This window comes from Neodiprion pinetum, chromosome 3 (assembly GCF_021155775.2).
Source record: "Neodiprion pinetum isolate iyNeoPine1 chromosome 3, iyNeoPine1.2, whole genome shotgun sequence".
Taxonomy (NCBI): domain Eukaryota; kingdom Metazoa; phylum Arthropoda; class Insecta; order Hymenoptera; family Diprionidae; genus Neodiprion; species Neodiprion pinetum.
The window spans coordinates 34,172,021-34,188,196 of NC_060234.1; the positions used below are offsets into that span (position 1 = coordinate 34,172,021).

Here is a 16,176-nt window from a genome sequence, read left to right on the forward strand (position 1 = left end):
TTGGTTTTTGTGACTATAGCGAGTCCAAGTCGCGTGAACGAGATTTCGTATTTCTCAGGTCAGTGGTTTTGTTATCATAGAGTTCGAATCAATCGACAAGTACAATAATCGAGTAGCCAGAGTTTGAGATTCTCATTCTTGTTAAGTTTGTTTCGCTATTTTTTTATAACTTGTCTGCTTAATTCACACCGTAGACAATGCCGTCTATAAAAGAAGTGCGGCAGAGCCAACGTCGAATGATTACAAAATAGTATTTTTTCTCCATTCTTTTATACCAAAATCTGATTTTTTAAATAATCAGATCAAGATCCGACGACGTCCACATCTGTTGGGCACGGATTCTTCGGGAGTATAGAATTTTAAAACTACTGTGAAATAATATGAAGAGCGCGGTTTAATTTTGGCCTATTTCTGTGGCTCGTTGGGTATAATACAGGATGTACGTATAATACGTTTCACGTACTGTTATCGTAACTTCTTGAGACGTGGGATATAATTTTTAATTTTAAACAGAGAAAGGATTTTAATTCATTCTGAATATGAAAATTATGCAAGGTGGTAGGTACACAACGTGTGCGTTATACACTAATTGCCACGATATTTTCACTCGCTGAACACACATGTACATGCATAAATAACATACCTTTATACGAAGAGGAGAATTGAATTTCCGTACAACAAATCCACCATACAATTACGCACGCGCAATTCAACCCACTGTAACGTTTCGTTAAGATGGTTCCATCTCCTATCCTGCAATGTCTTACGGTACGTTATTTTGTATTTCCAATGGATGTCCAATTCTCGCTCAAATAAACGAACGTATTTCAAGTGTCGTCAGTCGTCTGGCGTTTGATTCACGATTTGAACTTGCGTGAACTTCGAGTACGTAGTTCTGTACGTACCGTTAAGTGGCGACTCCTGCGTAACTTTGTTGCTTCTTTGAGCTTCGTCTATCACCTATTTCAGCACGTGCTGAAAGTTAGCGATGCGTAACGGCGAGTGACCAAGGTGTCGGTACTTGAGGCGTGTAAAAAGCGTGTTCCGAGCGATATCAAACGATTTGGTGCACGCGGCGTGGGTCAAGAGACGGAGAAAACTTCACGGAAGTCTGGGCTGTTCGCTGTTTGGCGAAATTTCGTAACCAACTAGCTTTACAACCCTCGCTCGCTGAAGCTCACTCGGAGTCGGATGCCTAGTATAACACTGGTTTTTGTGCGTGTAAGCTCGCTTACTCGTTGTCGTGTTTTACCATATGACATAGTTGTAGGGGAGACTGGGGCACGATGGACTCCCCAAAAAAGTCTGGTACTTGCTTCACAGTATACAGAATGAACACTGCCTTTGTACATGTGACGCAAACCGAATCTGCCCGTAAGATTTTTCCTATATAATTTTACAAACCACATTTACACATGCATGTAAGTATAACGTATTGTGATTTTATGACAGTAAATTTCGTCAAAAAATACCACGGAACAATCAGCTAAGTGCTAACAGATTTGAAACACGACGCACAGCAATTTTAGCTCTAATTGAACGACGTTATTGTCATGTATTCCTATGTATACTATGCCAACTACTCACCAGTTGCAATTTGTTGATCCTGGTCGTTCGGTTTTTTTTCCGATTCAAAATGTTATCTGAAGCATGCATATTGGTTTGATAGTACAAGACATGACGTTTTCAATAATCAAACTTGTACACTTGAAACTTGGTCCTGAAAGCAAAAAGTCACTGGGTCAAGGACCTGGACAGCCAGAACTACGGAGCGCTTGTTCGGGAAGTCCATTTTCACCACGAAGCGGACCTGGAGCGCAGAAACTACGCAGCGCTTGGTCAAAAGTCACCGGGTCAAGAACCTGGACAGCCAAAACTACGGCAAATTAGTTCTGAAGGTCCAAAGTCACCAGATCAAAGACCTGGACAGCCAGAACTACGGAGCGCTTGTCCCTGAAGTCGAGTTTCACCAGGTAGCGGACCTGGAGCATAGAAACTACGGAGCGCTTGTCCTGGAACTCAAGTTGCACCAGGTAGCGGACCTGGAGCGTAGAAACTACGGAGCGCTTGTCCCTGAAGTCGAGTTTCACCAGGTAACGAACCTGGAGCGCAGGAACTACGAAGCGCTTGTCCTGGAAGTCGAGTTTCACCAGGTAGCGGACCTGGAGCCTAGAAACTACGGAGCGTTTGTCCTGGAACTCAAGTTACACCAGGTAGCGGACCTGGAGCGTAGAAACTACGGAGCGCTTGTCCCTGAAGTCGAGTTTCACCAGGTAACGAACCTGGAGCGCAGGAACTACGAAGCGCTTGTCCTGGAAGTCGAGTTTCACCAGGTAGCGGACCTGGAGCATAGAAACTACGGAGCGCTTGTCCTGGAACTCAAGTTGCACCAGGTAGCGGACCTGGAGCGCAGGAACTACGAAGCGCTTGTCCTGGAAGTCGAGTTTCACCAGGTAGCGGACCTGGAGCATAGAAACTACGGAGCGCTTGTCCTGGAACTCAAGTTGCACCAGGTAGCGGACCTGGAGCGCAGAAACTATGGAGCGCTTGTCCCTGAAGTCGATTTTCACCAGGTAGCGGACCTGGAGCATAGAAACTACGGAGCGCTTGTCCTGGAACTCAAGTTGCACCAGGTAGCGGACCTGGAGCGCAGAAACTATGGAGCGCTTGTCCCTGAAGTCGATTTTCACCAGGTAGCGGACCTGGAGCATAGAAACTACGGAGCGCTTGTCCTGGAACTCAAGTTGCACCAGGTAGCGGACCTGGAGCGCAGAAACTATGGAGCGCTTGTCCCTGAAGTCGATTTTCACCAGGTAGCGGACCTGGAGCATAGAAACTACGGAGCGCTTGTCCTGGAACTCGAGTTGCACCACTCGAATTCTGCGGAGCGCGATTCTCATCCGTCCGCTCTACCGCGCGGTTGTTTCTAGACTGAGGAATTCGGCTGATTTTCGTCGTCGACGATTACTATAGATCGATGACGTCAAGAGAAATAAAATTTTGGGTGACGTCACTTTCTGAACATCGGAACATCCGAATTTTGGTTTAGAACTTTAATACTATGGATGATTGTTAGGTATGAACGAATGGCTATTGAAAGAAAAGCGTTGCGCCGCAGTTTGCCGTATACGGACCAACTCCTTGCAACCGATCTCGAAATACCCGCCATGCCTCGATACCAGGTATATAATGCACGTTATTCGACGACAGTGACACAGATGCTTACACCTTAGCCGGTGAACGGGTTCCACGGTCATGAGCGCCGGGGTGTTTCTGTATTTTTAAGAAATCACCACTACCTTCACCGCAACTTACTGACCTGCAAAATCACAGCTATAATATGATAGTTGCGTTACGGCTTAACGTCTTGTCTTACTCCGATTCACACCTTATGAACCGGTTTCCACGAAATGGGGTTGTCTTACAGCGCATAAGTGTTACAAATTGTCGAAATATGTTTTCACACATTGACAACTTACTGATTTGTACATTGTATTTTCCCTCGAATACAAACAAAAAGAATTCGGTCATTCGCTTCGTTTTTATGCTGCAAATTATTGCGTATTTGCTCTAATTCACAGTATTTACTTTAAATCTTTTTGCATTTGTTTTTTTTTTTGTATGTTTTTTGGCACGGAAACGACGAAGGCCAGTTACCGACCTTATTAAAAATAATTACAGCCAATACATCGGCGTGACAGGGCGTGAGCCGTAAGCGATTGAATAGCCAGTTAAAGCAATCAATTTTTGGATGTATACCAGCATTATCGGAATCATGGTTCGCCGCGTTTGCCCGGTGTTCTGAAGTATGTGTACAGGTATAAATACGCGGTTACGAAAGTGCCGGAGGTATTTAACGAGACTGACCTTAGTAATTTCTTTCGTTTTTTCTCTATGTTTTTTTTTTTTTTTTTTTCTTATAAAAATTATAGTTTTTTACTTTGTCGCATAATTATCCCGCACGAATAATTACTACTTAGATTATCCACATTTCTTTGTTCATTTAAATGTAAGACTAAGAAGCGAGCATTCTTTTTCTTTTACAGAAAGGAAATCTTTATGAAAGATTATTCCAACACCAGCTGCCGCGACTACCAGTACTAGGTTTGATAATCAAAGGATAAGATTGAATACGCGTGTAATTATACTCGGCCATAGACGGACGGTTCTATGTAAGCTTTTCGCCTAATTGCTGAAAGCGCCGTTCGGGAATCACTACACATTGCATAGCTTCGTAATTACCCGCCATATTCAACCTAATAGTTTACTTTCTTTTAAAAAGAACCGTGCGGTAATCTACCTGACGTTATGTGCAGGCAAGTCGTTTCAGAGATTACTTGCGCTATTCTTGTATCTTATTCCGGAGAGTTCTTTTTTAAATTTTTATGAGCCTTTACAGACAATTTCCATTCACGTATAGTTCACATTACGGTAGATAAATGTTCGCGCTACGCTTTCGCATGATTTTTTTTTATCCATTCACGCTTTAAATGCTATAGAATGCGGTATGAATCTTTGGGATATGTGCATTCTGGATTACGAGATGCAAGCTGGCTGATAGTCGATGGTAAAGTGTTTACTCTTCGCATAATTAAAGTCAAAAGTCAGACCGACATAAATTTCAAGTGAGCACGAACACCGGGATTCCCAATATACCCCAACATTCGTATCCCAACATAAGCATAAGCATTTGTTCGCGTGACGAAATCACGTAAGTCAAATTACCGACAGTTGAAAACACACAAAGACCATAAATACGGAAAGTTCTTTTGTAGAAAAATAAACATTGTTAACGCAAAATTGTATAAATAAATTTATACCGATATTTTTCGTTGAGGATGGGCAAAATATTGAATTGCAAAAATACCGAGGAGTCAAAAAGTCGACTTTTTGAATGTCAGATTTGTGTCTTCGTCGAAAATTTACAAATCCGAATTTATCAATAACGACTGACCAAAGACTCGAACGGTTGCAAAACGTCGGAAACAAATTTATTATTTCCTACGTCACCAGTTGCAGTTAATAGTTGGCGTTACGCTTGTGAAGTAACGGAAGGCCGCGTACGTGAATGTCGGACACGATTTAATAATGTCCTGAATAATTTAAACGTACGAGGAAAAAGATGTACCGTTTAAATGTTATTAAAAACATGGTGGCTATTCCTATCCGTTCTTTTTTTCTTTGATAACACAGACGATTGTCGAATACAATGAGATAATCTTGATAAAACCAGCATACGGTTGAAAAAATTCATGGATTCCGAATTCACAGAAGATTCGGTATTTCGGCCTTTCGGGATTCTGGTCCTTCTGCGACTTGCGGATTGAAATTTTGCGGTTTCTGAACTTTGATTTTTGACAATGAAAATTTCTTGTTTTTTTTTTTTTTGGTACACTGATCATTCGTAATTTCAAAATTCGTACCTAAAAAATTTCGGGCTTTCAACCAGTCGACTTTCTAGTTTCCTGGAATTTTGACCTCCACCCGATTTTATCCGGGTACTTTCAAAAGACACGCCGATCAAGTTAGCTCATTTACGAAGAAATCGATGAACACATAGATTCGGGTATTTCACCTGATCACGTTACGTATCGTGAATTTCAAGTTTGCATCGCCACGAATTCACGGGGCTGCAGGACGCGTTTCGAATATTAGTTATTGTTCCAGCTGGGCCGAAAACAAGCCGAACCCGGGGACGGATCAATCCCTCACTATTTCGTCATTCTGTGGATCGCTTTGTGATCATTATTTGCTTTCTTATAACACACGATTGTCCGTTTCATTGTTACGTCTTATGCTTGGTATTCAGACTGTTTGCGGATGCGGGATTTCTGATGACTTGAACGACAGAAGCACATTGGAGAAATCATTCCGCTAATCCGAAGATTTTTCATCAGTACCAGCTAATGGCTGTGACCTTTTAACCATGTAGATAATTCTTCTGAGTATTAATCGATTGCATTGACTTAGTAAGACCATACCCATTAACATCCACTCAAAGTATTATAAATAAAAAGATTATTTACTCGCCTATTATACTCACCGTCAAATCCATATTGAGCTTTTGGCGAACGGGCTTTTCTTCTTTTTAACCATCTTCGTCGTTACTCACAGTGGAGATAAGATTTAGGATTTATCAGGGTTACCCAGAATTCTCAAGAGTTCTTTCTGCGCTTGTACGATTCACATTGGTAATCATTCCAAGAGTGGGGATCTCGGGAGAGACATCTGTACATCTATATCCATGCCTTGGGGATTGCAGAGGATGCGTGGTAGTCTGGCAATCCATACCCCCTAATATCAGGGGTGGAAATTCTCAAGGGAACTGGATCACAAAGAAATGTAGTGGGGTCATGACCTCAGAACTCTGTGGAAAATATAATCGGCCCGTATCGTCTATCTTTTTGCAGGCTGACAGTAATCGATGCCGGAGTCGGTGCGCTTTGAGAAATTCAAATGGTGCGAACAGGAGTTGGATTTTCCAATTTTCAGAATCCAACGTCTGATGCCGTTCCAATCTGCCGGAGATCTTGTGGAAGTGTCGAGTATTTCCAGTCGTGTAACGCCTCTTCCTCTTCAACGTTTTTGCAATCTTAAATGGCAGGATATTTCTATTATAATGGTAGGCTACGTTCTATTATATCTACATACTACCTGGCGTTATATCCACAAGATTTTTTCAATTACAGTGTTAGTTGGGACTATAATGTACCGATGTCAACTGTAAGACTTCAACTCCTGACAGTAAGTTTTATATGACACGATATCCGCATGCTAATTACTAGCAGTTCAATTCGAAATCGTAATTATAGCAATGTACACACGGAACGTGCCTTGGCCTCGTTGTCACCAACCGGAGAACCAAGACATGACCATTATGATAACTCTTTCAATTTGCGAAAAGACATGAGCAGCGATGTACTCGTTCTATCCTGCGGAACCAGCTCACAATGAGGAGCATTTAGAGCAAGCACAAGGCTTTTCCACCCGCCAATAAGTTCACCTTGATCCTGAGATTTCAGTGGATCAGTGCTTGCAAATGAAGCTTTGATCGAGCATTTTCTTAATCTCACTTTTCATTTACCAGAGAAGTGGGCACGACTTTAATGCTTCACGTGCCCGTGTCAAAATTTCTGACATGCATGACGTGTGTAGCGGATTTCTACGATCGTATAGATTTGAATCTGGACACAAGCCGCAGTTAGATAGTGGAATAAATTAATTCGAGTTGCCTGTGTCATTCGATTGGATTTTTATTACGTAACGGTCTTTCACAGACACTATACATACATTTTAAGGATCTTTCAAAATAACGGCTTTCCTGGAATCGAAGAAGATCACCAGATTTCTTCGCAGCTTCTGCAGCGGTACGTGAGAGTCGACGATTATCCATGATGGTCTTTTTCATTTTACTGCATAAATTAAAGCCCGATCAATTAACCAGAGACAAAATGAATAATCGCAATCTGGCAAACTGGTTTTCAAACGGGCTTTTTTTTATCGGATATCAGCTATAGCTTTACGTAACTAACTATTCAAGTGCCCGCACGTATTGATAATTTATTTTGTAAACTTGAGCCATGCAACGTAATCGGGAATTTTGCCCGGATTAATAACAAACTGACCTTGAATCACCGAAGTAATAAAAATTGATCTACCTTTCCCATCCCAGACGGCCTTACACAATAAGCCTGCAAAAATGAGTGAAGTTGTTGTCGTCAACTTTTATCATCACCCACATTTTTAGAATGCTTTTAGTACACTTTGCGCGAATATGTTTTGTTCAAAGGATATAAATTCAATCACAGTATTCAATTATAAAAGCCTGTCAAATTTTACTCGTGAATATAATATTATGGTACTGTTGTACGGACGAATATGATTCGTGTGAGTGCAGTAATAATATATTTGATACGAATTTTAACGATAGGTTCTATGACAGTCGACCGTTTGAAACTTCCGAGGGTTACTAACTTCGACTTACGTATCATGGTCGAAGAATTTATTTTAAACAAACACAGTGTCACAATAAACTTATACCTATGAATTACCGTTTTGATAGTTTTTAAGCATACATCAAACATCGTAATATCGACTGTTTTTCTTCAGCGTAACTAGAGCTCTGGCATTCGTGAAAAAGTTTTATCTAACATTCGGGATGGATCTTAAAAAAAGGAGAAAAAATGCCGAATATAATAGGATGTAAAGAGAAGTTAGAATCTTTGAATGGGGGACAAAAATGTTATCGGAAACTATAAGCTGCGTGGAATAATAAGCATAAAATTATACGTGGCGTTACAGTAAATAACTAAAAGACGTGTGACTGATTTCCCTGCGACATCGTTCTCCGAAGGACTTTACTTGTCTTTCTATACGTACATAATAGAACCCTTAACTTCTCCTAATCGAAAGAAATCAGTGTCCGTTAATCAAAACTGCACGAGTTCAACTTATTATGCACTTATTCTCGTGCGGAGGCTTATCAACCTCAGTGTAAACGAAAGTGATTATTTTGCGATTTTGGGTGGATATGAATTTTTTCTCATTCTCCTGCAGTTAGTATGTTGAAAATTTGTACAAGGAACGTGTAACTTTCATAACTTGAATCAAGTAATTCAAGTTTCCTGCCTGGATATTGGACATTGCCACGTTTTTGCAATTCAGAAAAATTTTGTACAGAATTATTGGAAATCGAGAAATGAATAGACAAAGTGTTGGAATAATTTTTTTCATTCACGTTACGATCAACGTAGAACCGAACGTGACAGTGACTAAGGAAACTAGTTATAGTCTGCGCACATGACCTTTCGATCCGCGTATTGTACTTGTTACAAACTTTGACGCACCTTTCGTCATTATTAATCGCTTCAACTGAATATTATGAATTATTGTTCGATTAGAGCCCCAAGTCGATGTATGAAACACAGTGTAAGAAAGACGTGCGCAAGCTTTGCTACCGTTAAAGAAACACTTATCATCTTACTTATGTCGAAAGTTAGTATGGCGTGACCGCCGACCACGGGCCACTGATCACACTGTAAGAAAAAGTAAACAGTTTCCTTGGTTAAATTTCGCTTCACTTTTGGCGACGTTAAATCTCTGGTTGACCACTGCCGAATATTGTTCCAGGTTGCTTACCGCTATTCGTCGTGTTTCAGTGTTGCTTAACAGTGCTGAACAAGACGAAGTGCAAATAGATATTTCTATTGGATACAACAAAGCAGAAACTTACTTTATTCAATTATTGATATTCTTCATCGTTGACTGTATACGATTGTGAACATTCGTTAGTCTGATCATATTACGCAATTCGAGTCATAGTTATTTTACGAGTGCCTGGTTATACACGTTGCTGGACAAAATTATCTTTAAGAATCTCTGTGTGAAGACATCCATACTTATCTTTTGCTGCTCCGTGAGGTCCGTTCAACATGATCGATGAATAAGTGGGATTGCCCAGCACTAATCGCTGAATGTACATCCTCAGTTTGGATTATCAGCCTTTAAGAATAATATGCGCATTGGACTTTCCTGCTTTGTCGTTTGCATACAATAGAAAGAATTTCGTATTGCTGTGCAAGCGTATTGGCACAGGATGTACAAACCAGTTTGCATACTTATAATACAATTTTCACAAGAATCAAGAAATACAGCGTAAAACTAGCGTCAATAATTAACCGCAGTTGGATGGCTCAATTATATTTTTGTGTAATCGTAAAAACTACCGTTTAGGAATCCGGAATCGCTTCTAAATTGGTCGACAAATATCGCGGATATGCGGTCCGATTTTTATTTTTTCCACAGAAAAGACGAGTGAACCTTTACTGGAAAAATTGTTTTGCACACTGCGTACGAAGATGCCAGGCAAAATCTCTTTTTCGATCACTCATAACTTCGCTGATGTTTGTTTGATGCGGATATATCTCGAGAACTCTGTATGTATGAATTTCTTCACATTCCTGGCAATAACGGGTGTACCGCGGCCAATTGTTATGCTTCCGTATTTCTTTGACTTGTGCTTCAACACTGTAAGCAGTAAAATTAATATTCATATGGCAGACAGCTGGCTTTCAAATTTCACCGCAATTCACTCTTCCATTGTTATGTGCAAATTTTGCAGCAGCCATTGAATATCTCCTGGAAAGTAATTGATTGCTACAGACTTGAAGGAACATTTCTTGCAATTATGGTGTACTGTGATAGTTAGTAAAATTCAAGTGACAATAACTGAAATAATTGCGGGATTTTACCTGAAACTCATAATACGCTGTTTCGCATACTGATTTTTAAGCCGGCCACTCAGGACGAGTAATACGTAAGAAAAGGTAAAACAAGTCGGAGTTTCGACATAAACTTCATCAGTCAATCGACCGTTCTCTCAAAAAGAACGAGACTTGAATCAACGGAAAAATTTTCATTCTCGCCAGTATTAATCGCCAACTGATCCGTACAAATTTGCTCTGGTTGGGACTTTTGCTCCAACTTTAAGGTTACTTTTTTTTTTGACTAAAATTTACCGCTGTTCAGTGTAAAAACTTGTCAAAGAAACGAACGCTTCAGCCGTGACTCGGCGGTTTAGGTACTGCGATTACTTTGAGTGATCAAACTGTTTTCAAGAAATCAGAACTCATCGCCAATGAATTGTGACGCAAAATACATTAGGAATAAGTTTGTCACGCATATGGTTTATTATAGCTATTTTCCTCGGTTTCATTGCTTCAAAGTCGTTCGTTGCGAACTTTTGTGCATATTTGAAAGAGTTACGTATCGCTACCTCGATCACATGCACCACCTTTTTCATCACGTATATTTAGCATAGATTAGCAATAATATTATTATTGAATTGCATAACAATTTCAAGAGAAACATCGAAAGTGACATCAGTTCTTAGAGAACGATTTATCCTCATCGGCAGTTCTGTGTATTATAATTCCCTGTGTGATTTCCCCATCGTAATACTCAGGACCGTAATCCGCTACATTGATTTCTAGCTGCTCGGAGTATCCGTCGTCATATCCTAAGGGTCCGTCGTCATATCCATATTTATCACCATTTTCGTAGTAATACTTCGCGGCATCGTAGTTTGCCGAATTCGGACTGTAAGGATCTCCTGCTGCAAAAGCTTTCTAGAAAAGAGAAACTATAATGAGACTATATGTACATGTTGACCTTTCACATCGATATATCACGAGCCAAACTATTACCTGGTTGGTTTCCAAGGTGGGAGATGGAGTGAGTCCTTGCTCTTCGCACTCATACTGATCATACTCAATTTCTGCTACCTCCGAGGGTTTCGGATTGGAGATCGATGGCATTGGGTTGGGAGTTGTCATGGTCCGTGGTCCACTAGTCAGCATATCGACCATGGATTGAGTGGCTTCTACATTGTAAGGGATGCTGGGACCACCACCGTATTCTCTTTCAATATTCTTCACCTTGTTTCGTAGATATTGCGTAGGCTGAACAGTACCTAACCGATGCCATCTTCCAAGATCTTGTACTTGTAGCTCAATGGGTGCATTGAGATGCGGAGAATTTACTAGAGGAATGTGTAGCTCGGTATGTGCATTTTTCTTATGTACCTGTTGGGCCGAGACCGGTTGATTTTTCAAATCAATCCGTTCTTCCTGGTTCCCAACCTCCACCTCATCTAAATTTTGTCTCGTAGGTGAACGATGGGGTATTTTATGATATTTCAAAACTAGGTTCCAAGGGATTGGAGGCACATGGGGTTCAGAATTTTGCGTGAGGTATATAGGCTGAGGCTGTGAGTTAAGGTTCCCCGCATTGTAGTGAAAAATATCAGATTGATCGATAGATGAGGTCGTCGACACGATTAGAGGATAGCCGACTATTTGTAGCTGGTCGTTGACTCGTTCCAGCGGAAACCTCATGAGAGCATAGTAAGTTCTTTTTTTAGGGCCGAGGACTTGCACCGCGTCCCACGGCGACGTTATATGGAGTTGATCTGCTACAGGGGCAAACAAGTCGAATGTCTTCGTGAGGTTTTCCTCTTTCGTTTGCACCCCAACGTCCGCTGACGAATTCTGAGAATACGTGTGGGCTATTGGAACCTTGTGGTCCGACTGATGAACCGTTTTGTAGTCCTGGCGTGGCGCCGGAAATTCCGGTGATTCTGTTTGATTCTCTGGGGGAAAATGTTCGAGTAGCATTGCCGTGGAGGGTTCTTGTGCCGTGAAATTCCGTGCGACATTTTTCGCCCCATTACGTGGCGAATCAACATCAAGTTCACTGTGATTGCTGGATTGATTGCTTTTTACCAACGATAGGTTACCAGGTATATTCTGAAAGGGAACGACATCGTTTATTTTCACACCCGGTGCTTTCGTGTTTTCCCCTGTTTTGATATTGTTGGTGGAATTTTGCAGTAGCACTGATGAGTTCAATCCAGAACCAACCGTCGAATCATTCTCGGCACTGTAAATTTCTTGTATTAACATTTCACCTGGACGGTAATTTTTACTTGGAAGGATCTCGTTACTCTTATTAAGCTGCACAAAATGATTTATCGGATGATCCTCCCTGGGATCTTTCCCGAAGTTCTTGTCTCGTGCTGCAAAGTCAACTGAGTTGTCCTGAGTTGAGTCGTTCTTGATATTCAGCTGCGATTCTGACAAATCAGTCGAATAACCGGAATCCGATCTATTGTTATCGGTCTTATATGACTGTGGTTGATGACGGTACGTGGAATTGGGTGGCCTGGACTCCGTTAGGGAATCGTTCTTTAACTTTATTGAGTGAATATCTGAATCTGGTCCTAGGTTATAGTAATCCTGATGGTACGCGGTCCAAGGACCTTCTCCGTAATTGATTCTCGGGTGACCGGTATTTTTTTTCGAGAGATGACTTGGTTTCTGTTGATCCACGGAAAATAGTTGTGGAACATTTGTGCTCACGTTAGGATCGAAGTTATTCTGAAAATTATAGTGCGTTAGTTTCAAAATTCCAGTTGATTCATGCTACGTAATTGAGAGTACATGTTTTCAACAAATTCGAGTCAGTCTAAAATATCCTTAATATTTATCAACAAGCGTGTGGATTTTTGAGTCAAAGGAATCGATTTCTTCCACCTTAGGACGTGGTTTGGGTATTGGCCTACTCGTTGTCGTTTCTACATCCGTTCTTGGCATTACCAAACTTGTATCGTTGCTCTCAGTTTCAACTTGAGAAATGGATGAATTTCTGGACTGTTTCTCGACTGGAGTTAGCTGATTTTGATCTTGAATTTGCCCGAGCTCTTGATCGTCATGAATATTTTGAGTAATTCCAGGTTCAGATTTTTTATCCGCAGGATCATTTCCATTATCTGTATCTTTCGAATGTTGTGAAGTTTGAGTTTTATCGAGAACTGGTACCTGTGATCGACATAAACAAATTTCGAAAAAATACATCACTTCATATAACGCCAGAGTCGATTAATGCACAATGACGTTCTCAAAAAACCAATGTGAAGAAAAAAAAATCTCTATGACTATTTGCAGGGCTTTCCATAGTTTCATAAGCTTCCGGTATATTAACCTGTACTTCTTCCGTATTCACTGGAAATTCCACTAAAGGTTTTCGGATAGAGCTATCGTCCTCATTGTAGGGTTTGGTGGATTCAGGAATCGCATCGTTTTTTAGGAGCCATTTCTGAAAGGCTGGATTATCGGAGGTTAATTTTCGAACTTCCCTCAACCAGATTTGAAATTTCAATCTTCCCAGACTGTTTTTCACAGATTCCAGCCATTCCTTGAAGTACTGTAATATTGCGTTAAGTATTCCTATGCATAAGTATTGCTGTCGGAGCAGCTTTATGCTGCTTCGAATCTGTATCGCGGTATTTACCTCATATTTAACGTTTTCCTCAGCATGTTTGGCCCATATTTTGATGGCGTCTAAACCCGTTTTTAAACGGAGATAGTCAAGCCACTCTGTCATTGAAGGAGCGATCGGTTGCTGTGGATGCACGACTTTTTCTACATCAGCATCATTTTTGATCACAGGCGATTTAACGTAGACCGGAACTTGATAAATTGGTCCACTGGGTAGCGAATACGTGTTTTTGCTGCAGTGACACCTAACACGGATGGAAAAACAATAACATTTTCACTGAAATAAACCCTGAATTCAAAGTACCATGATTAGTATCAATAAGCGGACTTATCTTACTTCGTCTGACTCGGAATGGAAGCTAGTCTAGAGTCAACCTTTGACACAGTTGTAGGATAACTGGGAAAAGCTGCAGTCTCCATCGGAGGTACCTTGAAATTCAAATCGTATTTGCAAATAGTGTTCTGGATGAATGTTTTGACTGTGTCTTGATTAAAAACTGAGCATTTTGAAGGTAGAAAAGCCGTTCACCACAGTTGGGTACATAGTCGTGGTTGTTCCGCCGATCTTCTGCCGCGTCATCTGTACTTTTTCGTCTCCATCTTCATCTTGCAGAGTTGTATCCCTTACGATCAACGACAGGCCTTCATCCACAGTTGAACGAGTCGGCGGCTAAAATTTTTAGAATAGATTCACTGCTCTTGTCAAGTTTATCAACCTTGAGGCATACCTCAGGGGTTTTCAACTGCCAGACATTGTTCACAGCAGTAGGTGCTCGAGGAACAAGTCGCGTAGAAGGTGATGATATCGTCTCGGAGGATGCATGTGGTTCCCGACAGACACGGGTTGTTTCGCAGTTTTCGGTACCGTGCTCAAGCTTGCAGGAGTCCTGGACGATAACTGAGCACTCCTGATTTCTGGGGCAAATCCAGCCTCGACAGCCTGGGCTAAATGGGACCTCATTCACTGGCAAGAAAACGTGAAGGGAATAATGTCCACAATTTCATTGAGCGTTGGGTAATTTTCTAGAGATTCAAATTCAAAGTCGAAACTAACCATTTGTACTTGTGCAGTCAGGCGTATGTTTGCAGTGATCAGAGGAGGAGCAGTTGTCCGGTGGTCTTCGCAGGAAGCATTCATATTCCGAAGGACATCCCAGATTTCTGCATCTAGCATGCCAGGCTTGAACATCTGTGCGATGAAAATGAATGAAAGACGATTTTTCACGAAGTTGTTATGCACTATGTACCTTTGTTCTTGGCGCAACTTCTGAGCAACCTGCAAGGCGAATGTGGGCACTTGGATTCTCGCAAGATACACCGATGATCGGGTGGGCAATGAAAATCGGCGCAGGAAGTTGGACCGTCGTAATATTCGTGGTCAGAAACGCAGCGTGCTGCTTGTTGTGTACATCCTGTACAGATTCATAATTGGCTTGTATTAATTTAGTTGTGTATTTAATCAGTTCATGAAGAGCGGAAAATAATTACTCCGATCCCAATGGCATCGGCGAACTTTGACGAGGCAAATGTAACCCTTGCTGCAGCGAACGGATTCACAAGTAATCGGCCCTTTCAGTGATTCTGAAAAGAAGCTCTGAATAACTCTGGTAAACAGTGCATTCTTTCAATTTTTCTTTCTTTCCTCTTAAATTACCTCTCGGCGTTTTAGAACAGTAGTGCATAATGGGACACGGTGGATTTTTGCACCAAAATTTCCGACTCACGCAATTCTCACCCTGGTCGCATCGCACGAACGCACAAGGTTTTGAGAAGTTAGAATTCCCCTCTCCTGTTACAAAAAAATTGCACTTTGTTCGAGTTGTCGTGTGAAAAATTTTGCACTTGGATAAAACAAGCGCCTTTGCAATTTCAATGGATATCGCGATATCGCAAAACCACTGAACGTTCACCGAGGCCAATAACCCAATCAATTTATCACTCTCTTACCTCCCTTGAGTCGATCGTTGTTGGATGATCGAACGATATCGGCGGTAAACGCGAAGAGAAATATCGAGAGTCCGAGTACGAGGACATCTCGGTACATCGTGAACTCGCGGGGTGAACCGTCAGCTTTCAACTAACGGTTAGAGAGAACACGGGTCTCCGCAGACGTGCGCAGGGTGAAATCAGAGCTGCCACACAGGAAGCTTGCAATGTCAACAGGTAGACGACATATTTCCACGCCGTCACTGTGACGGGCAGCAAATCGATAGTTGGATGTAAACTATGCAATTCCTCAAACGACAGCGTTTATACAAACTCATTGTCGACAAGCAGTCGTTGACACAGTCTGTGACTGTTGTGTTTTCAGTTTACAATTTGAAGAACGGTATCGCATTGA

The 16,176-nt window shown here is 41.4% G+C and overlaps 1 protein-coding gene across 3 annotated transcripts; it reads right to left on the reverse strand.

Annotated features, from left to right (window-relative positions):
* Positions 1-10,656: 10,656 nt before the first annotated feature.
* LOC124214139 (uncharacterized) lies at positions 10,657-15,928 on the reverse strand. 3 transcript variants are annotated; one of them, XM_046616207.2, is made up of 13 exons: positions 15,783-15,928; positions 15,490-15,624; positions 15,324-15,416; positions 15,083-15,247; positions 14,890-15,024; positions 14,564-14,799; positions 14,365-14,505; positions 14,173-14,264; positions 13,849-14,080; positions 13,540-13,761; positions 13,155-13,376; positions 11,205-12,935; positions 10,657-11,126 (listed from the first exon to the last, which is right to left on the reverse strand). In XM_046616207.2, exons 1-13 carry the CDS (start codon positions 15,877-15,879, stop codon positions 10,881-10,883), a joined length of 3,747 nt encoding a protein of 1,248 aa, XP_046472163.1. In that variant the 5' UTR covers positions 15,880-15,928; the 3' UTR covers positions 10,657-10,880. The 3 variants fall into 3 exon arrangements, with proteins under 3 accessions (XP_046472163.1, XP_046472162.1, XP_046472164.1); XM_046616206.2 differs by having other exon boundaries at positions 13,092-13,376; XM_046616208.2 differs by lacking the exons at positions 15,324-15,416; positions 15,490-15,624 and having other exon boundaries at positions 13,092-13,376; positions 15,783-15,927.
* Positions 15,929-16,176: the final 248 nt, after the last annotated feature.

Bases quoted from the DNA above. Each gene is read 5' to 3' on its own strand.
- LOC124214139 (XM_046616206.2), bottom strand. From the start codon at position 15,879: ATGTACCGAGATGTCCTCGTACTCGGACTCTCGATATTTCTCTTCGCG. The intron at 12,936-13,091 runs GTGGAAGAAATC...TATAATTTTCAG, and splicing joins TACCCAAACCACGTCCTAAG to AATAACTTCGATCCTAACGT. The intron at 11,127-11,204 runs GTAATAGTTTGG...TCTCTTTTCTAG, and splicing joins CCACCTTGGAAACCAACCAG to AAAGCTTTTGCAGCAGGAGA.